We start from the raw sequence: 22,556 nt of genomic DNA, 5'->3' as shown, positions 1-22,556 counted from the left end.
CCATGAAAATGATCAGAGGGCTGGAGCACCTCTCCTGTGAAGACAAGTTCAGAGAGTTGTGTTGTTCAGCCTGGAGAAGAGAAAGCTCAGGAGAGACCTTGTAACAGTCTTCCAGTACCTAAAAGGGGCCTAAGGAATGCCTAAGGAAGGACTTTCTACAAGGGCATGTAGTGATAAGACAAGGGGGAATGGCTTTAATCTAAAATATTTAGATCAGGTATAAGAAAGAAATTCTCTACTGTGAGGGTGGTGAGACACTGGAACAAGTTGCCCAGAGAATTTGTGGCTGCCCCATCCCTGAAGTGTTCAAGACCAGGTTGGATGAGGCTTTGAGAAACCTGGTCTAGTGGAAGGTGTCCTTGCCCATGGCAGGGGGGTTAGAACCAGATGATCTTTAAGGTCCTTTCCAACCCTAACTATTCGATGATTCTATGAAAATAAATATTAATTGTAGTTGCTATGTAGTAAGATGTGTATAATAGTTACTGCTGCCTTAAGTCATAATACACGTATTAATTAGTGCAGTACACATACACATGAAACAGAACAAATCATATCAGCTGTCCTCTCTAGCTGCAGTGAGTATGGCTGCGTATACTCCCAATAAAATCTATCACACACTTCTGAAAATTGTAGATTTGACCCTTTTCCCTTTAAAGTCTGTGTGAAGAGATTTGGGCTCCTTAATTTCATCACTCACACAGCATAGTTGTGCTCAGGGTAATGTGCATCCCATTACCCAAAGGCAGTAAGGATGAACTATACTCTTAATGTTGCCGCAGCAATCTGGCTTTTGCTTCCACCAGTCAGGTACCTAGTAGGAAAAGTGCAAGGGCAATGCTAGACTTTTGTGTTCCATTCAGGAAGCAGAAGCTGCCACTTTCATATTGGTTGTTGCTTGTAAGAGGAAGAGAAACGTGGTCTCTAGGCTCACACTGAGAGATAAGTAATTATTACAAAAAAAACCCTGTCTGAAACTATGCAAAGAAGCTAACAGGAGGAGTATATCAGGATATCAGTTATGTTGTTCACGTCAACTGTCAAACCATCAGCTTGCCTTGATGTGCTTCAGTTCACTGAAGTCACTGAAGATGCTAAATACTATAAATACACTGATCTAATCAGAAGCCCAGATCAGAAATCTGAAGACACTGAATATGATCAGTCCTGTTGGGGGGTTTAACAGCTGCAGAGTGAGTGTGACTTAGCCGGCACTACCAGGTATGTGTGTCACTACGTCTTTTACACAGGCACAGGTTGCTTCTGCTGAAGTTTATAAGAGTCTAACCTGAACTCTATAGAACTGCATGAAGGAGACAGTGATGTGGACAATCTGGAACATATAAGCGCATGATAGGAGCTATGTTATTAGTAATACCTATGAATTCTGTAATTTTCTCCTTGTATACTTGCAAATTTATTATACAGTAAACTAGAACTATACGGTGATGAACTAGGCCCATAAATAAACAGTCATTTGTCAGATTATTGTAGTTCTCAGAAGGCATATTTTAATATAATTTTAATTATATTGTTTGAATCTCCCTAGGGTCCAGTACTATAATAGTAATTAATGTATTTGGTCCCTTTTAATGTGTTCTTAGCAAGCATCTTTGAACACCATACAACAATTAATGACTGACCTTACAATGTAAACAAATTAGATAAGAATCACTGAAGATAATTAAGTAGAAAAAAGAATACACAGAATATCCATTGTAAAGCAGAATTTGAAACTTACATTTCCTTTTCCTTACTCCCACTTATGTGATATTTAACTAGAGCATGTACCCTCCAATAGTAAACTATCCATACAAATCAAAAGTTTAATTAATAGGAATTTTCTGCTCTTTCTAGTGGAAAAGAGAGGGAATAATAACACATGTTTTTCCCTAAAATAAACTGTTTAATGGAGCAGAATAACAGAGAAGAAGAGGAAAGGACTCAATTTTCAGAGAGAAATCAATATCAGAAAGGTCTTCGGCTACATGGTACTCCTGTAACTTTGAAAACAATAAGCTGGAAGTAAGTACGTCAGTGGGTATTTCTAATTCTTTTACGATGTTCATTTTAAAGAAAAAAATCTTTAATCTTGGGTGTGGTTTGGGGGGCTTTGGTTGAGATTTATTTCCTTTTTTGTCTCCTCGCCTGATGATAGGATTTGTGTCCAGAGCAAAATCAAAGTCTGTAAAAAATCTAAAAAATGCAATACAATATTTTGGGTTTTCAAAACCTGTCATTATGGGTATTCTGAAATTCTAAGTCAGAAAATCCAAAAGGTTTGGTGAGATAACTGTAAACAGAAACAAATCTTTGTTTATAGGAAAAAAAGAAGTAAGTATTTTAAATGTTATGGCAGAGAGGACTAAGGATTGGGAATTGGCAGAATAGCACTAATGAGGGAGTGTACAAAAAAAAGCAAACAAACTATGGAGAAAGCCAAGCAACAGTAGCTCTAATTGCTGTCTAAACAGAAAGGCAAAAAGAAAACCACAGGTAAAGATGACATGCTAACTGTGGGATACCCAACCTGTAACTCACACGTAAACTGAGAGGGAGATTACATTTTATAAAGCATATATTGATATCACTAAGTCAGAAGCAGAAGAGATCAGTGAGGGAGCATGACAGATTGTAGAAACAGCACTGAGGATATGGGATGCAATAAAGATAAGAAATTATTAGAAATACATAGGCTACAAGGGATGAATAGAGAAACAGCAACAAATGAAAGAAAGAATGTGATGATTAAAAAAAAAACAAAAGAGGAAAAAAAAGAGGAAAAAAAAAAAAAAGAGGTCTAAATAGCAGGAAGTTCTGAAAACTTGTCTAAAAGATACCAATAGGCAACAACCATGGGAAAAGCTGTAGGGAGGAAAATAGACTGATCTGCAGTACTGAAAATAAACCTTCAAATGAGCAGAAAGAGGCAAATAAGAATATGATGGACAGAATATTTCTGTTAAAACTGTAAGAATATCCTGAGTTACAAACTTTGAAAGTAAGGAAAAGAAAAAAACTGAAAGAAAATAAAACATCTAGTAATCGTACAAAGACTTCAGGAGAAGAGGAAGGATGCCTTTGAGGATACTGACCCAGGTGTAAGATCCTAAAGTTGGACCATTATCTCTACCTTTACTATGACTAACGAGCAGCAGGAAGAAGTTGAACAAGATGACAAAGAATTAATGGGCCTTCCTCAAAACACAGTATTTGATAGTAGAAACAGTCACATTCTCAGGTATCCATCTGACTAATACCACAGCTTGAGGAAGAAATCAAGAATTCTGCTTCAGGTCTGAAAGAGGCTGGTGTATGGCTACATCATGATCTGGTAACTCAAGTATGGTGGAAGATGAAGTAGATAAAGACTTAATAGGCTCTTACCTCCTGGCCCCCTTTGTAGTACCTTATAGTACAAAGCATTGTAGGATGAAGCAAACCCTGTACTCCAATGGGTGCACAGATTTCCTAATGCTTCTTGCACATTTTTGCTACTTGAGAACTGCTGATGCTTTTGGTGAAGGAAGCAGGATATTAGGAAATAACAGCCTTCATTTATGAGTTAGTAATGAAATACTGGTGATTAAAAGTTTACCAATTTAACAGGTTATTAATCATAGAATCATAGAATAGTTAGGGTTGGAAAGGAACTTATGATCAATCTAGTTCCACCACCCCCGCCATAGGCAGGGACACCTCACACTAAACCATGTCATCGAAGGCTCTGTCCAACCTGGCCTTGAACACCGCCAGGGATGGAGCATTCACAACTTTCCTGGGCAACCCGTTCCAGTGCCTCACCACCCTTACAGTAAAGAACTTCCTCCTTATATCCAATCTAAACTTCCCCTGTTTAAGTTTTAACCCATTACCCCTTGTCCTATCACTACAGTCCCTAATGAATAGTCTCTCCCCAGCACCCCTGGAGGTCTCCATGCAGCCTTCTCCAGGCTGAACAGACCCAACTTTCCCAGCCTATCTTCATACAGGAGGTGCTCTACCTCCCTGATCATCCTCGTGGTCCTCCTCTGGACTTGTTCCAACAGTTCCATGTCCTTTTTATGAGGACACCAGAACTGCACACAATACTTCAAGTGAGGTCTCACGAGAGCAGAGTGGAGGGCAGGACCACCTCTTTCAACCTGCAAACAAATTAAGTAACAGAGATGTGATATACTGATGAATCATATGTGCAAACTTGCTGAAAATGTAAGAACAGAAATCCAGTATCTCTGAACTCTAGCTCTTATCTACACTATACACTGTGGCTCTAAAAGCAATGAGGCATATATAGTAAGATATGCTACAATGTCTGTCTTCTTTCTGGTATTCAGGTAAGCGCATACAGAACCTCTCATCACTGTGGTTGAAGTACAAATGTGTATAAATAGACAACACAGTTGCAAACCTGCAGATCAGCTTTCGTTTTGACACTTCTTAAAACAGAGATAAGAAGGGTCACATAAGGATCATCAAGTCCAACTTCCTGCTCCTTTCTGGACTACCTAAAACTATATCATATTACTAACAGCATCATCCAGACCCTCCTTGAACTCTGACAGGTTTGGTACCATGACTACTTCCCTGGGGAACCTGTTCAAGTGACTGTGTACCTTCACTTCTCCTGACACAGCTTCATTCAACTTCCTCATGTCCTATCACAGTTCACCAGAGACGATCAGCACCTATTCCTTCGCTGACTCCCTCAAGGAAATTGTAGACTTCAATGACTCCTCAGCCTCCCTTCTTCAGGCTGAACAAACCAAGTGACCTCAGCTGCTCCTTGTAAGTGCTGCCCTCAGGACATTTAACCATCTTGGTTGCTCTCCCCTGGACACACTTATGGTATGATGTCTTTCTTAAACTGAGAAACCAAAACTGCACATAGTACTCAAGATGGGACCACAGCCATGCAGTGTAGAGTGGGGCAATCACCTCCCTCAGCCAGCTAGCTATGCTGTGCCTGATGCACCCCAGGACATGGTTGGCCTTTTTGGCGGCCAGGGCACACAGTTGACTCAAATTCAACTTGTCATTAATCCAGACCCCCAGAACTCTTTCCACAGTGCTGCTCTCCTAATTTGTATGCATAACCAGGATTATTCCATCCCAGGTGGAAAATCCTTCACTTGCTGTGATTAAATTTCATGTGATTGGTGGTTAAGACCTCTCTACCCTTGAGGAGTCCAGCTCCTCCTAGTTTAGTATCATTGGCAAACTTACTTAATGTATATTTGACTCCTGTATACAAAACATTTCTGAAAACATTAAAGAGCATTGGCTTTAAAATTGAGCCCTGGGAAAACTTACTGGTGACTGGCCCCCAGCCTGACATAACCTTGTTTACTATAACACCTTCAGCCTGACTCATCAGCCGATTGCTCATTCAGTGTATTATGGATTTGTCTAGCTGTGTGCTGGAGAGTTTTTCACATAATTTTATCAGGCAATGAAGTGAGATAGGCCTGTAATTACCAGGGTCTTCCTTCTTTCCCTTCTTGAAAACTGGGACATTTGCATTCTTTCAGTCAACTGGGACCTCTTCAGACTTCCAAGACTGAAGACGACTCCCAAATTTCTAATGAATTCTATGTCTCAAAAGTTCTATGCAGCAGGTGCTTCTAGAACATTTCTCCCCTTGTCCATTTAGCCTTTAGTTTTGAGATTACAGAGTAGATTTTTTTTAAGTTGGAAAATTCAATCAGAAATGAATCAACTTTGAGGAATACCTCACGTCATCCACTCATGGACTGCAGATGAAAATATGCCTCTAGGGGTCAGCCATAAAGTGAAAAGCCATAAAGTGAAAAGCAAATTCTACCAATGACATAGTCAGTAGTCTAGCAGCTGAATTATCACATTTATGAAATCCAGGAACATGGTAGATTTTAACCTAGTTATAATTCTCTAAATTAAGTTAATTTTATTGACAGAACAGTCTATTTGTTTCAGCGTAACTATTTGGACAAGACACAGGGTTGCTACTGCAAATGCATCCAAGTTGGGTTTGTTTTTTTTTTTTTTTTTTTTTTAACTATCATCCTGGGTTCAGCAGTAGCAGTCATTTTTCTCCTTCCAAGTAGCTGGTACAGTGCTGTGTTTAGGATTTAGTCTGAGAGAAATGCTGGTAACACACCAGTGTTTTAGTTGTTGGTAAGTAATGCTCACTTTGATCAAGGACTTTTCAGTCTCTCATGCTTTGCCAGTAAGGAGGGGCAAAGAAAATGGGAGTAAGCGGAGACAGGATACCTGATCCAGACTAACCAAAGGGGCATTCTATACCACAGCACGTCATGCCCAGTGTATAAACTGGGGGGAGTCACCCGGAAGGCCCAGATCGCTGCTGGAGACAGATTTGGTATCAGCTGGAAGGTGGTAAGCAATTGCTCTGTGCATCACTCAGCGCTGCTGTTTATTGTTTTTTGGTTTGGTTTTTTTTTTCCTTTCCTTTTTAATTTTATATTCTCTGTCCTTGTTATATCCCTTATTAGTAGCAGTAGTAGTAGTTGCATATCATACTTTAGTTACCGGACTGTTCTTATTTCAACCTGTGGGGCTTATATTCCTATGATTCTCCTTCCTATCCTGCCTGGAGATGGGAGGGGAAGGAGAGAGTAAGTGAGTGGCAGCGTGGTTCTGTGTTACCATCTGGCTTAAACAATGACAACTATCAGTGTAATTTTGGGAATATTTTGGACTTTCAGATTTTTATGATATATGTGGATGTACAGATACTCTGAAACCTCACATCCTAAGTATTTTAGAACCACTGAAATAATGTCTTGGATATTTGAGAACACTTGAGAAGATGATCTTTCTGGAACTGAGACTGACAAAAGTAGGAATAAACAGATCATAACTGAATGTTATAAAATAACATAGTATGTGCACACTGATTCAGTTTCTTAAAATCTTTCCTTGAAAATTTTAAACAATACCTTCTGGAATTTATATAAAGAACATAAGAATTAAAGGGAAAGATTTAAGACATATTTTTTCAACCCTACTGTAATCTTGCTATATGCTTCTCTAGGAAACATGGCAATGCTTTTTCAGGATGCTCTGCCTGAAGCTATATACATTTACAGAAATGCATGATTCTAGAGAACTTATCAGTAAATTAATAAAGCAGTATTAACTTTTGTCTATTTTGGAACAGTAAAGAAAGAAGACATTTCAGTTCTCTTTATGTGGACTAGGTCAATAGAATTCCAGTATGGCCCTATGCAATCATCTAATAGATTTCCTCCTCTATCTTTTTTTTATATTTTTCCTTTATACTAAAGCTTGCCTGCTGAATGTTTGGACTTTTAAAAATTATTCAGTCACAAACTAAAAGCGGATTGAAACATCTTATTAAGAATAAAAACACACATTGCTGCACAGCTTGCTAGGGCCATTCTCTGTCACTAATTATGTATTTTCTTGCTCTTTTAATACTTACCAAAGGACATGAAACTAAGTACTAAAACTTCAATACTTGTATACATAAAACTCTTTGATCTAGTTCAAGCAGTGATAGCAATTAAAATTGTAATAAAGGCCAAAAGAGTTATTGAAGTTATTGTGTTTTCTGAATATTAGAACATAGTACTATATCTACAGTTATGCAATGAATAAATGAATATTAATTTTTTTAAAGAAACTCTATATGTTTTTAAGCTTTTTTTTTGCTAAGAATTGTATGTAATAATTAATAATAGTTCATATTCCAAAATGCCCTTGTTTCTGAATCTGACCAGCTGGCATGATCTAGGCCACAACTTTGTAGCTAAGAACTCAAAATACATTGCAAACATAAGAAAGATTAACTCAAGCAGCTGTTTAAGATCTGTGAAGCTGCCATTCATGAGTGAATTAAGGGAGGAACTGAAAGCAGAAGAGGATTTGTCCATACACACACACAAAAAAAAAAAAGAAAGCAAAGGAATAAAGAGGGTGTCTACTTTCAGGAAGTGTATCAACAGCACATGACTAAACATGTAACTCTCCTCAGCCACAGAAAGTGGGGACAGCTCTCCATTCAATACTTATCACAACCTGGGACCTCCAGTGAAAATGCAAGAAAAAAATTACTGAGCTTTCAACACATTGATTTAGTAATCTTCTTTTAACAGTTCTCCAGGAGGAGGGTAATTTGCCACTGACTACTTTCTATTTATATTTATGTCCCAAATCACTGTAAATTTGTAATTTAAATAGTCCAAGTAGAAATAGATCTCAAATCACAAAAATGTCTTTCTGGATGCAATTCCAATATTTGAACAAATAAATCACACGAAAAATGCTTAACCCATCAGGCAGAATTCTGAGCATGACTGCCTTTTCAGAGGATGGAGAAACTACTCATCCAGCAACATAGCACAGGTGCCTCAGTATAAAGCACTCACCCACTATTGACATTTCAGGAACACTAGCAGTGTAAATTTCTTCTGGAAATGTTGGTTCATTGTCATTGATATCATGGATTTTGATGACAAACTCAGATTCAGGTTCCACTGGTCTCAGAGTTCTTCTATTAATAGCCTGGGCACGCAGCGTGTAAAAGGCTTTCTCTTCCCTGTCAATTCTCCGAGTAGCATGAATGTCACCTGTTTTCTCATCAATTATAAAAAGAGTACCAGCCCCGTCTCCTGACAAAATGTATTTCAGGGATCCATCTCCCTTGTCCTGGTCAGAATGAAGCTGAAAAGGAAGAAAAATTAGAGCATTTTATTTAGAAGTAGTTTATTTAAAAAAAATATATATAAAAAAATTCTGTGTACGGAAGAACATGTTTAATACCAACAAAACACAGTAATCTTCATTCACCATTGACTGACAGTCATGATGACATACTGAAGCATTTGTTTCCTAACAGCTCCAGGAATCTTTCGACTTGACTGTTGTGGCAGACTTAGCTTTGCAGCAACACCTGTTCTCTGCTAAGAAACCTTTGCACCACGATTCTTAAAGAAGATTCTTATGTTAATAATGACCTTTTTCTTCCTCAAAGAGATCCTATTAAAAATTCTCAACCTGCTGTGCTAGTTATAAATTCACTACGTATATAAAGACATGATAGAATGCACAACAATTAAGGAAAAAAAAACCCACAAATCTGGTTTGATGCCATTCTAATTAAAAAAAAATATAACAAATCGTATTATTTATATTTCTCCTAAGTTGGAGAACATTTCATTTCAAGTTATTATCATTTTCACTCCATCAACTAATGTAAGTAGCCTAAAGGAAAGAAACAAATTTATTAAGCATTCAGTATTGATTTAATACTCATTATGTAAGTAATATAAAGCTTAATTTAATCTCTTAATGACCTGTGGTACTGACTGATTTTAGTACACCCATAACAAAAAAAAGTAATAAATCAATATTGTTTTGTTCAGAACAGCAACGTGGCTGGGTCATTTGATCTTCTGCATACACTAACCATGATTTCTGTGGAAAGTTCCTTCCAGTTTCACTGATTGCGTAATTAGCTGAGAGAATTCAGCATTTAGATTTATTTTCAGCAATAAATGTATACTTTTTTATTTTGGAGTTCAGCAGAAGTTTCAAATCAAGTAGAAGCTCTGATTATAAAAAATGAACTGCAAATATACTTGCAGTGGAGCTTGTAGAATCCTGGATAGAAGCATTTTTGGTAGAATTTCAGAAATTTATCATGGTTCTGAACTTCGACTTTCTATATAAGGAAATTTTCTTTCGGTTCAAAAATAAACCTTGGGAAACACCGTAAATATTTATCAAAGAATGAGAATGACAAACTTTACTTACATTACATATGCGTATGTTTACTTTACAAAATAAGTATTTCCTTCATCTTTATTTCATTCTATAATAAATAGGAAGTTCCACCAAAAAAATGAACACTAGGAAAGTAGATGTTAAGAGGAATCTTTCCCAAATACATCTTGTTTTTTAAATTGCCTTCTGTTTCTCTTGCTGAAATCAAACTGAACTGTGAACTTTGACCCCTAATGCTCTTCTCTTGATGGCCCATTAAAGTTGCGACTTCTCACCTTTCTAAGTAACATTCTTTTTAGGGGACTGGGCAGTATCTTGCAGGCTGCAGCCCATTCTGTAATGTCATTTAGTGTAACTAGTTCTCAAAAGACTTTAAGTGTTTTCTTCTCCAGAGAGGAGGCACCACTTTATCTTCAAACATATTGTGGTATCAGAGCTTCCTAGTGGTCCATGACCAACATAATACAGTATTTTCACAGCAGAATGATGAAGAGGAGGTTGCTCCTCCTTAGACATATGTGCTAGAAATACAAAACAAAGGACTGTTTGAGCAAGAAAGGTTGGGAGGAGGAAGAAAATTTTTAAATTAAATGCAGTTTTCCCATGTGCTTTCCAAAGACAGATCTGGTATTACAAATTCTTACAAAAGTTGATGATAGTACATTGAGCCTGCAATGCCTGCTCTTTTATTCAGAAATCAGTAGAGTCTGGAAAAATCCATTCTAATAAATTCTCTATCTCCAGAATAGCATAACCCCATGCAAACAGTTCCCAGGAATAGGATCTGGCCAAATTTAACTCATGAATCATGCATATAAATTGTTTGGAGAGTGATACTTATCAAAAGCATGCCAGGTACTTGTAAAAAACATTTAGCAATTCCAGTAACCATATTCTGATGCCTGAGAATGCTGCTTGGCACTAGAAGCACAAACACAGTGTAGTGATCAGAACTAAATCAGAAAATGATGAAAAACCCTACACCACATATATATATGAACAATTTCAAACAACTATATTTTTATCCAAATCTGGATTTAGAGCTAAATTTTTCAGCATACTTATTTGTCTAATACCTAAGGTACCATCAATGTTGGTGGTTTCCTATTGCTCCTCTGTAGCTAGATGTGCGTCAGAAATTTTTCCTAAGCTGATTTTGAAGTTTACTTACTAAGTAAAAAATTCTTACTAAGCTGACTTTTTTATGCTACTCACCTCTTACCTTCACCAAATTCAAATTTTATAGCTTTTTCTCAACTATATTAGCCAAAAGACTGAAAAAGGAGATGAATGTAAGATTTTGAGACATCCACATAAAGGCTTTTAGGGAGCTGGCAGTTGCATTTCTGAGTAACATATTTATAAGGAATATCAACCTGCATAGTTTAGAACAACAATTTAAGCTATAACACTTTGCATTTTCTAAGAAATGTTGATAATTTCACTTTGGATTGGTAATCCAATTTTATTTTATGCCTACATATAACAGTCTATAGATGTTGTTGGAAAACTTCAAATTCAAAATGACATTTCAGAAGGTCTTATGGGTGACCAGGAAATAAAAAGCTATATATATGACAAACAAGGCTTCCAGAGATAATTAAAGGAGTGAAAATGTGTATTATGTGTAAGTTAGAAAAAGAATACCTCTTAATTTTCTTAGCTCTTCATGCAATCCAGACATTATCACAGGACTCAAGAAGGCTAAAGACCAAGTGCTTGGACAGCCTTTAACACTGAATCTTTACCCGGTTCTGAAATACATGAGCTGTGTGTCAGCACTGAAAAGTTTTGTCATTTTACTCTAGTATTAAAAAAAGTTCTGCGAAATATTTATTTGCTACTTTTAGTATAAAGTGTTTCCTATAGTTATTTTGGCTAATGGGCATCTGTGATTCATGTCAGCCAAGCTGAGAAAACGAGAGACATCTGTTTCCTTTAGAAATTTTATTGCACAAAATTATCAGCTGTGAAGATGTGGTTTTGTTTTTGTATCTGTCACTGATATTTTGCAAACTCCTGTTTCAGTGAATTTTTTTGCTGTTCTTCCACAGAAACACTTCCTTTTTCAGCTGTCAGTGAAACGTACTTTATATATAGTTTTTCTCACTGTATAAAAACCAGGGCATCTGTTGGTTTTATTATATATAGCCCCATTTCATCTTACAGGAACTGCAATTACTATGAAACACAATTTTGCATATTTGTACATCTACCTAAATTCGTGTAACAAACTTTTAAATTGAGAAAGATTTCATATACATGAAAAAGGAAGGTACTGTAAACCATTGGATATTATTAATTCTATTGCTAAACAGAAGATAGTTAATATTTACAGAGGGTAACAAAATGGATTGTTATGGAAATGCTTAAAAAGTAATTGAGTTACCAATCCAAATAAGAGAGAAAAATATGTTTTAAATGATGGATTTCTTTTTTCATTTACTGCAAGAAAAACCCAGTTCATGAATATATATTATCTTATTCTTAAAAGTAAATGCAACCAAAACCAAAATGAGCTACTGAAAAGATGCCACAATCAAATTGAGCTCAGTATCTCTTAGATCTGCAAAAGATCATTGTGAAACATCTTTCAGAAGTCTTTAGATGAAGAACGTAAGAATTCTGCTTTAAAAATTACGTGAAAATTACAATGTGTAGGTTCTATGTTAACTGAGTTCCAGTGATTAAAATCAAACCTGATAACTACAGCAGTGTGCGTTTTCTTACCCCCACACTTTGAAGTCCATCACAGTCTGAAATCTACTAATTGAATATAAAGATCATGGACTTTTTTTTGAATAGCATACAAAGTGTTAATCCTATTTTCACAAAAAACCCAGAAGACGCTACTGTGGAAAACAGACAGCAGATTAGTTTAGTCAGATACATTTTAACAAACAAACTGCTTTTGGAACTGGAGATTACTTATGACAATGCCAGAGGAAGAATTTAGATTTTTCACACCTATTTCCATTTGAATTTCAGATTCAGAAGTCCCTCTATGAATTTTCAGTGATTGGTATTCAGATAGCTAGAGACCAGAATATATTAAGTAACCAGCCTTTAGTATGAATTCTTACTGTAGTCATTAATACAGTTCAATGATTTTTATCTTAATTTAATATGCTATATCATATAGGAGAACTTCCAATCATAGAATCGTAGAGTGGTTAGGGTTGGAAAGGACCTTAAGATCATTTAATTCCAATCCCCCATCATGGGCAAGGATGCCTCACACTAGACCATGTTGCCCAAGGCTCTGTCCAACCTGACAGAGTTTACAGTTTTTTTATACTCTTTTCCAAATAACAGACTATTCCATTATCTCACTAAACACATTTTTTACTCTCCTGCTTTATAATAGTAATTTTTATTTGTAACATCTAGAAAATGGGATTCTATTTTCTTCTGCAATATATTTAGAATCATAGAATCATAGAATAGTTAGGGTTGGAAAGGACCTTAAGATCATCAAGTCCCAACCCCGCTGCCATGGCCAGGGACACCTCGCTCTAAACCATATCACCCAAGGCCTCGTCCAACCTGGCCTTGGGATGGAGCATTCACAGCTTCCCTGGGTAACCCATTCCAGTGCCTCACCACCCTCACAGGAAAGAATTTCCTCCTTATATGCAATCTAATTTGTCAACATTTCAATTTAATCCAAGTATCATGAAAACAGTGAGAAATCAGTACACTCCTGAATTACTCTTTTTAGATTTTATTCAAAGAGGTCCTTAATTTCTCTTTATTTTGATGTTAAATTTCAGGGAAAATTTAACCTATTCAAATGTAACCTATGAGCTGTTTTCTAAGTAATCGCATTAGCCATGTGATGCCAAAATATACCTGTGGAACCATTCACATTTTCACTCTGAGTTTTCAAGAGCACACATAATATTAGCAGATTCAACAGCATAGAATAATAATGATAGTCTCTCTAAACATAATCTCAACAGTGAGCAGATTTACATGAAATCAGCCGAAAATAGCTGGTACAGAATTCCCACAATGGACATATTTATTTTAGGCATCATGAACTGAATTATTAAATGATGCAATTTAACATTAGCTACTCTTATTTTAAAAGACTGTCAAAATAGCTCATATCCTGTGCCATATTCTCTTTGTTGCCAGATTTAACCATCATGGCTTTGAGGCAGATTTTACCCACCAAAGAGATTCACTTATTTCAATTTATCCTTTAGGTAACATTTAAAGCAAATCTCTTCAGTGATGCAAGATTTTGAGCTAAGTCTTAATGAGACATGTCACACATTTCATTTTCTCACCCAGTTGTGTTGTCACTTTGCCAGTCCTGTGTTATTGTGTGTTATTTAAAACAGGAGACAAGTGAAAAGGAAAAAGGCACATTTCAAAAGGAAAACTTTGTGAGACTTTGAAAGATAAAGCGAGAGCAAACTAAAATGGAAGCATAGCAAGCAATGCAAGATGAGGAGACCTCTGAAATTCTTTTGTTTGCTGAGAAGTAGCAACAAACAGGAAAGTCCAGTCTGCATTGCATTTTCAGATTCTATTAGCTTACTTTAAATTGATTCATTATCCAAAGGAAAGATAAAAATCATTGCTACAATTTTTATTAATAAACATTAGAGTAGTTCCTTGATGTTCAAGATTTTTGTTTGTTCCTACCAATGTTTTAAAATAGTAAGAAATAAATTAAAATTAATAATAATTTTAGGATTTCTTTCCACATCCCTGGTGAAGCAATACCTATGATAGGATTAGAAATATTATTTTCCCAGCTCCCCAAAATCTTCATGATGAAGTGATATCATCTTCAAGATTCTTAGTTTCCACAAAATAATCATACAGTAAAGGTACATTTTCATCACTAGACTTGCATTTTTTTCATTATTGTAGGTTTTTCTAAATGCTTCACAATCTGGAGACGGTAGATGGTCCTGTCACTGACAAAATGTTCTAGGAGTTCACCTGAGAAAGGCAGTTTCTTTTTTTTACAACACATCACACGACCAACAAAGAATCTTATACAGATGCACTGAGTCAACATTCCAATAACCAAACTCCCTCCTCAAGCCAAGGTCTTTAGCTGATGTTCAGAGAGCTAGAACAAGAAAGTTTCAGCTTCATTAGATTGTTGCAGCTTCTACACCACAAGGCACACAAGCATTGAGCTAGCATGATCTAGAGACTAATTGAATTTCATACACCAAAGAGTTCTTGCATGAGCCAATATGCATGTTCTCTTCCAATTTTATTGTAATAAACACAGTCCATACATCAGATGGAGACAGAAAGTAAAGAAGTGCAGTGAAACTGAAGGATTAAGTAGTTTCCAGAACAGTATCTCTATTCCACCAAGGATTGGCCTAGAAAATCTAATAAGCTAAAGCAATACGTATCTTTCATTTACTGAATTTGGAACAGCTTTTATATATTCAGAAGTTTTGGTTTTGTCTGTTTAGCTTTGGTTTTTTTAAAAGGAAAAGTCACCACTAATCCTCATGTTCTCTGCATTAATGACAACAAAGAGCTAATTAAGAAGCAATTTCAGGTAATTCCTTTTTTGTTAAAAACATACGTTTTCTTTTTTATTATAGCTTATATATGTTTTCCTGAAGGATTTGTGTTATTAACAAAATAACCATTAAAACAGCATTATTCTTATATATCCTAATTTACAATTTTATTTATCCTAATTTACAATTTTCATTATAGATAAAAAGCATTACATGCTTTTTAAAAAAATGCAGGGCACCATTAAGAATAGTGATGCTTAGTTCATTTTGCCTGATGCTGGAGGCCATATAAAAACACATTAAATAAGATTGTCTTTGTTTCCACCTGAAACCACTATAACATGTAGCTTGGTAAGAGCTGTGAAGATTTTCTACCTTTATTATGCATTCATTTCTCTTCATGAATATTCTAAACTATAGATACAGATATATAAATATCTTTGGAAGATATAGATATAGATATATAGATATCTTTGGAAGAGATCTACTTAAAGAAAACAACAAATATACCACAGAAAACTGAATGACAATGTCTTCCATCCAGGAAATGGAAGTGCCAGTTAAGGTGAGGGTGTGTGTGTGTGTATATATACATATATATATTCAAATTAAGAAATGAAAACCATTAAGGGGATATTTAAATGATCTCCCAGTGATATCCATGATAATACAGTATTATTGTTAAATTTAATCCCAAAGAAGGGAAGAAAAGAGAGTAGACATTTTTCATATGTATCAGGAAAGTAATGATGAATATGAAATGATGCCACACCTAATATTGTGAGATTTCAAACAATGAGGGACGAAGCTGTCTTCAATAAATCTTGGCTTCGTTTATATTACAATAACATCAGTGAGGTTATTTATGTAATAGACGCATATTCCAGAAGCAATGTATTGATATCTTAAAACCCTATGGATGTAGTCAGGATTTAAAGGTAGATCTGTGAGAGAAGAGAGGTGGAAATGTGTAAACTCTTAAATGTAACTCACACTTTTATTTCCCATCAGTTTTCTCTCTCCTTTTCGGAAATTAGGAAATCCATTATTTTAGAGAATAATGTTCTCAAATAAACCCCCTATACTATACATACCAATTACTAAGAAAAGAAGTTAAGGTTTCAATCCTAAGATACAGTTACATTACAAAACGGTGAGGATTGTAGGGATCTCTTCAGGTCATCTGTTCAACCCACCCCTCCTCAAGCAGGGCCACCTAGACCCTGCTACCTAGGAAAATATCTAGACAGATTTTGAATATCTCTAATGACGGAGGCTCCACACCCTCTTTGGGCAACCTGTGCCAGTGTTCAGCCACCCTCGCAGGACAAAAGTGTTCCCTGATTTTCAGAGGGAACCTCTTGCATTTGATTTGTGCCCACTGCCTCTGGTCCTGTCACCTGGCATCACTGAAAAGAATCTGGCTCTGTCACCTTTCAACCCTTCCTTCAGGTGTTTGTAAATATTTATAAGATCTCCCCTGAGCCTTCTCTCCTTTACGGTAGAGACTTAAAGCCCTCTCAGCCTTTCCTCATATGTGAGGTGCTCCACTCCCTATATCATGCTTAAGGCCCTTCGCTGGAGGTTCTCCAGTATGTCCATGTCTCTCTTGTACTGGAGTGTCCAGCACTGGACACAGCACTCCAGGAGTGGCCTCACCAGTGCTGAGTAGAGGGAAAGTATCCCCTTCCTCGATCTGCTGGCCATATTTTGCCTAACGCAGCCAGTAGCCTTCTTTGCAGCAAAGGCACCTAGCTGGCACCTAGCTCATACTGGTGGCTATTTGAACCACCAGGGTCCTTTCCGCCAAGCTGCTTTCCATCTGGTCAGCGCCCCACATATACTGGTGGCTGGGACTATTCCTGGCCAGATGCAGGAATCTACACTTACAATCATAAAATAGTAAGGGTTGGAAAGGACCTTAAGATCATCAAGTTCCAACCCCCCTGCCATGGCCAGGGACACCTCGCTCTAAACCGTATCACCCAAGGCCTCGTCCAACCTGGCCTTGAACACTGCCAGGGATGAAGCATTCACAACCTCCCTGGGCAACCTATTCCAGTGCCTCACTACCCTAACAGGAAAGAATTTCCTCCTTATATCCAACCTAAACTTCCTCTGTTTAAGTTTTAACCTGTTACCCCTTCTCCTATCAATACAGTCCCTAATGAAGAGGAATTCCTCAGCACCCCTGTAGGCCCCCTTCAGATTCTGGAAGGCTGCTATGAGGTCTCCATGCAGACTTCTCTTCTCCAGGCTGAACAGACCCAACTTTCTCAGCCTATCTTCATATGGGAGGTGCTCCAGTCCCCTGATCATCCTTGTGACCCTCCTCTGGACTTGTTCCAACAGTTCCATGTCCCTTTTATATTGAGGACATCAGAACTTCACACAATACTTCAAGCGAGGTCGCACAAGAGCAGAATAAAGGGGCAGGATGACCTCCTTCGAACTGCTGGTCATGCTCCTTTTGATGCAGCTCAGGATACGGTTGGCTTTCTGGGCTGCAAGCGCACACTGCTGGCTCATGTTCATTTTCTCATCTACCAGCACCCCAAGTCCTTATCTTCAGGGATGTTCTGAATCTCTTCTTTGCCCAACCTGTAGCTGTGCCTGGGATTGCTCTGACCCAGGTGTAGGACCTTGCACTTGTCATGGCTAAACTTCATGAGGTTGGCATCAGCCCACCTCAGAAGCGTGTCAAGGTCCCTCTGGATGGCATTCCTTCCCTCCAGCGTATCAACTGAACCACACAGCTTGGTGTCTTCAGCAAAAGATCATCTAGTTCCAAGCCCAATGCCATGGGCATGGACACCTCCCACTAAACCATATCACCCAAGGCCTCGTCCAGCCTGGTTTTGAACACTGACAGGGATGGAGCATTCACAACCTCCCTGGGCAACCCATTCCAGTGCCTCACCACCCTAACAGGAAAGAATTTCCTCCTTATATCCAATCTAAACTTGTCCTGTTAAAGTTTTAACTCATTACCCCTTGTCCTTTCAATACAGTCCCTAATGAATAGTCCCTCCCCAGCATCCGTATAGCCCCTCTTCAGATACTGGAAGGCTGCTATGAGGTCTCCATGCAGACTCCTCCAGGCTGATCAGCCCCAACTTCCTCAGCCTATCTTCATACGGCAGGTGCTCCAGTCCCCTGATCATTCTAATGGCCCTCCTCTGGACTTGTTCCAACAATTCCATGTCCTTTATATGTTGAGGACACCAGAACTGCACACAATACTCCAAGTGAGGTCTCATGAGAACAGAGTTGAAGGGCAGTATCACCTCCTTCAACTTGCTGGTCACACTCCTTTTGATGCAGCCCAGGATGCGGTTGGCTTTCTGGGCTGCAAGCGCACACTGCTGGCTCATGTTCGTTTTCTCATCAACCAGCACCCTCAAGTCCTTCACCGTAGGGCTGCTCTGAATCACTCCTCTGCCCAACCTGTAGCTGTGACTGGGATTGGTCAACCCAGGTGTTGGACCTTGCACTTGTCATGGTTAAACTTCATGAGGTTGGCATCAGCCCACCTCACAAGCATGTCAAGTTCCTTCTGGATGGCATTCCTTCCCTCCAGCGTATCAACCGAACCACACAGCTTGGGGTCAGCAGCAAACTTGCTGAGGGCACACTCAAGCCCACTGTCCATATCAACGACAAAGATGTTGAACAAGACCGGTCCCAACACTGATCCCTGAGGAACACCACTTGTTACTGGTCTCCAGACAGACATTGAGCTGTTGACCACAACTCTTTGCATGCGGTCATCCAGCCAGTTCTTTATCCACCGAGTGGTCCATCCATCAAATTGATGTCTCTCCAATTTAAAGACAAGGATGTCATGTGAGACAGTGTTGAACACTTTGCACAAGTCCAGGTAGGTGACATCAACTGCTCTAGCCCTGTGCATCAGTTCTGTAGCCCCATCATAGAAGGCCAGCAAATTGGTCAGGCAGGATTTCCCCTTAGTGAAGCCGCGCTGGATGTCACCAAGCACCTTGCTGGTTTTCATATGCCTTAGCATTCCTTCCAGGAGAATCTGCTCCAAGATTGCCAGGCACAGAGGTGAAAGTGACGGGTCTGTAATTCCCTGAGTCATCCATTTTCCCCTTCTTGAAAATGGGGGTTATGTTTCCCTTTTTCCAGTTGTCGAGAACTTCACCTGACTGCCATGATTTCTCAAATATGATGGGCAGTGGCTTAGCAACTTCATTCGCCAGCTCCTTCAGGACCCGTGGATGGATTTCATCAGGGACATCATCCCATGGACCTGAGGAATCCATTGTCGGAGCAATCCCAGACACAGCTACAGGCTGGGCAGAGAAGAGATTCAGAGCAGCCCTGCAGAGAAGGACTTGGGGGTGCTGGTGGAGGAGAAAATGAACATGAGCCAGCAGTGTACACTTGCAGCCCAGAAAGCCAACAGTATCCTGGGCTGCATCAAAAGGAGTGTGACCAGCAGGTAGAAGGAGGTGATCCTGCCCCTTTATTCTGCTCTCGTGAGTCCTCACTTGGAGTATTGTGTGCAGTTCTGGTGTCCTCAACATCAAAAGGACATGGAACTGTTGGAACAAGTCCGGAGGAGGGCCATGAGAATGATCAGTGGACTGGGGCACCTCCCATATGAAGATCGGCTGAGAAAGTTGGGTCTGTTCAGCCTGGAGAAGAGAAGGCTGTGTGGAGACCTCATAGCAGCCTTCCAGTATCTGAAGAGGGGCCTATAGGGGTGCTGGGCATGGACTCTTCATTAGAGACTGTAATGGTAGGACAAGGGATAATGGGTGAAATCTTAAACAGAGGAAGTTTAGATTGGATATAAGGAGGAAATTCTTTCCTGTTAGGGTAGTGAGGCACTGAAATAGCTTGTCCAGGGAGGTTGTGAATGCTTCATCCCTGTCAGTGTTCAAGGCTAGGTTGGACAAAGCCTTGGGTGATACGGGTTAGAGTGAGGTGTCCCTGGCCATGGCAGGGGGGTTGGAACTTGATGATCTTAAGGTCCTTTCCAACTCTAACTATTCTATGATTCTATGATTCTATGACTTGTGTACGTTCAGGTTCTTAAAATGGTCTTTAACCCGATCTTCTCCCACAGTGGGCCTAGGGTCTTCCTTCTCACAGTCCCTATATTTGCCTTCCAAGACTTGCTGTCTGTAGAGTTCCTGTCTGTAGAGTGCTTCATCCCCAGATTCCTCTTGGTCAGGCGGTGTGAAACAGAACCCCACAATAATGTCCCCCATAGCTGTTCTCCCTTTAACCTTGACCCACAAACTCTCTGTTGACTTCATCTGTGCCTTCATGATGTTCCTGTCATCCCATTTCTCCAGCCTGTTGAGGTCTCTCTAGATGGCAGCACTACACTCTGGCATTATCAGACACTTCTAGTTTTGTGTCATCTGAAAAATTGCTCCACCCTAATGAACCCGGTCCAGTGGAGGCTGTCCTGGAAAGTGCTGGGGGCATTTATCTGCAATGGTGCCTTGTAGATATCTTATGGATACTTCAATTACATACAGAATTACAGTTGCATAGTGAAATTTAAGTGGATTTAATCAGTTTTTTATTAAGACTAGGTAGGTAGCTATGATTAACATTTAAATTAAAACTTCTCCTACCATAGAAGCATATTTTATTCCACTATCAGACTAAAATACCAAAATAATCAGACTTGGATATAAATTTTTGGCTCAAACCACACAGAGTATTACCTGTTACGTATATAAATAAAAGACAGCATCAGACCAGTGAACTGTATTCCTCAACTACTTTTACAGGATATATGGCATAAAGCCCATCCTGATATTTGCTGCTACAAATAAAGAACCGAAGTACATTGTAATTGCTTCCCTTTGCAATATTAATTGCTGTATTCAAAAATGTGGTCTGGGTACTACATCACTGATGAAAAATTATTTCTAATTTAGGTGAACTCTGACAATCAGCTGATAGCCCTGGTCAGTATTTCCATAAAACTTTTATGACTTTTCCGGTATTTGTAAGACATCAGAAGCACGCTTTTCCTAATCTCCCTTTTCCTAATTTCCAATAAAATATATTATAGTGGTTATGCTGTTGGTGTTTGGGTTTTCTTCACTGTTTGGATTGTTTGGTTTTTGCTTCTTTTTCTTTTTTTAAATCTCCTTAGTTTGGAGATTTATCCTGCTTTATCATTTATACCAAAAATTCCTATTCTTTTGTATTTGTTTATAGAACCATAGAGAATTATTATTTTATTTTTTTTTTAAGAATTAAGCCAGTACCTGAAGCTTTAGTTCTTGCCTCGTGCACTAGTAGCTCCTACCTTTTTCTTTTGGAAGTAAAAAGAATTGTACACCATTTGTAGAATCTTAGGTTAGGGTTGGAAAGCACCTTAAGGTCATCTAGTTTCAACAGGGACACCTCACACTAAACCATGTCACCCAAGGCTCTGTACAACCTGGCCTTGAACACTTCCAGGAATGGAGCATTCACAACTTCCCTGGGCAATCCATTCCAGTGCCTCACCACCCAAAGAAAAAGTTAATTTAATTTTCAACTGATTAATAACTCTGTTTAGTAGAATTTAATGTTTCAGGACTTATTTCCTGTACTTTGTACTCCCTACAAGAAACAGTATACAGTTTTAGTTTGTTTTCCTTAAGTTGATAAAGCAAATAATGATTAAAACCACCTCATGTTTTTCAGGATCTATTGCATCTTCCATGCATTGAATTTCAATTAAAGACTCTTAATAGCATTAAACTTACGTTTAACAGTGTTAAACTCATTAAATATAATACCTAAGGTCATACAGAGGCCAAGGAGAAATAAGAACAGAGTATCAAATTAGCATTTGCTTGAAAGCTGAGCAAATATAACTTTTAGAGATGATATCTTGCTTCATTCACTATAACTCTTCCAGCTATCATTATTTTTAATAGTATGCAAAGTACACATAAAACTGTACCACAGAAGTGAAAAAAAAGCCCTGGACTTAGTGTTTAACTTCAAGCTGTTGTCTACAAGCAGATTTACTTGTGCCTACCTAAGACAAAGATATGTCTACCTGAGCAGTGTCTTACAGTTATTTTTCATGTGGTTCTTCTCTATTTTGGAGTCTTGTAGTCTCAGAGCATGCTTTCTGTCTTCTTGAGACCACAGTTCAGTTTCATCACCAGGGCATCACCTGCCATGTGACTCAGGGTCGTCTGGCAATTAGGTAGGTATAGAGATACATGGTATGAACCTAGAACAGACACTGATTTCATTGCCAGTGAAGATTTGGTGCAGATACAAACCTGGAACCATGGCATTTCCCCT

At 38.4% G+C, this 22,556-nt stretch overlaps 1 protein-coding gene across 3 annotated transcripts in view; it reads right to left on the bottom strand.

Annotated features, from left to right (window-relative positions):
* The window catches only part of CDH10 (cadherin 10), a 91,878-nt gene that overhangs the window by 23,621 nt on the left and 45,701 nt on the right, over positions 1 to 22,556 (bottom strand). For all 3 annotated transcript variants that reach the window (XM_061346689.1, XM_061346688.1, XM_061346690.1), the window contains exon 3: positions 8,394 to 8,688. In XM_061346689.1, the coding sequence (XP_061202673.1) occupies positions 8,394 to 8,688 (295 nt within the window). The remainder of the gene's footprint in view (positions 1 to 8,393; positions 8,689 to 22,556) is intronic.

This window comes from Neopsephotus bourkii, unplaced genomic scaffold (genome assembly GCF_033783945.1).
Source record: "Neopsephotus bourkii isolate Nb327-2 ecotype Australia unplaced genomic scaffold, CSIRO-AGI_Nbou_v1 NB_272, whole genome shotgun sequence".
NCBI lineage: Eukaryota > Metazoa > Chordata > Aves > Psittaciformes > Psittacidae > Neopsephotus > Neopsephotus bourkii.
This window is presented reverse-complemented; position numbering and strand designations above follow the sequence as displayed.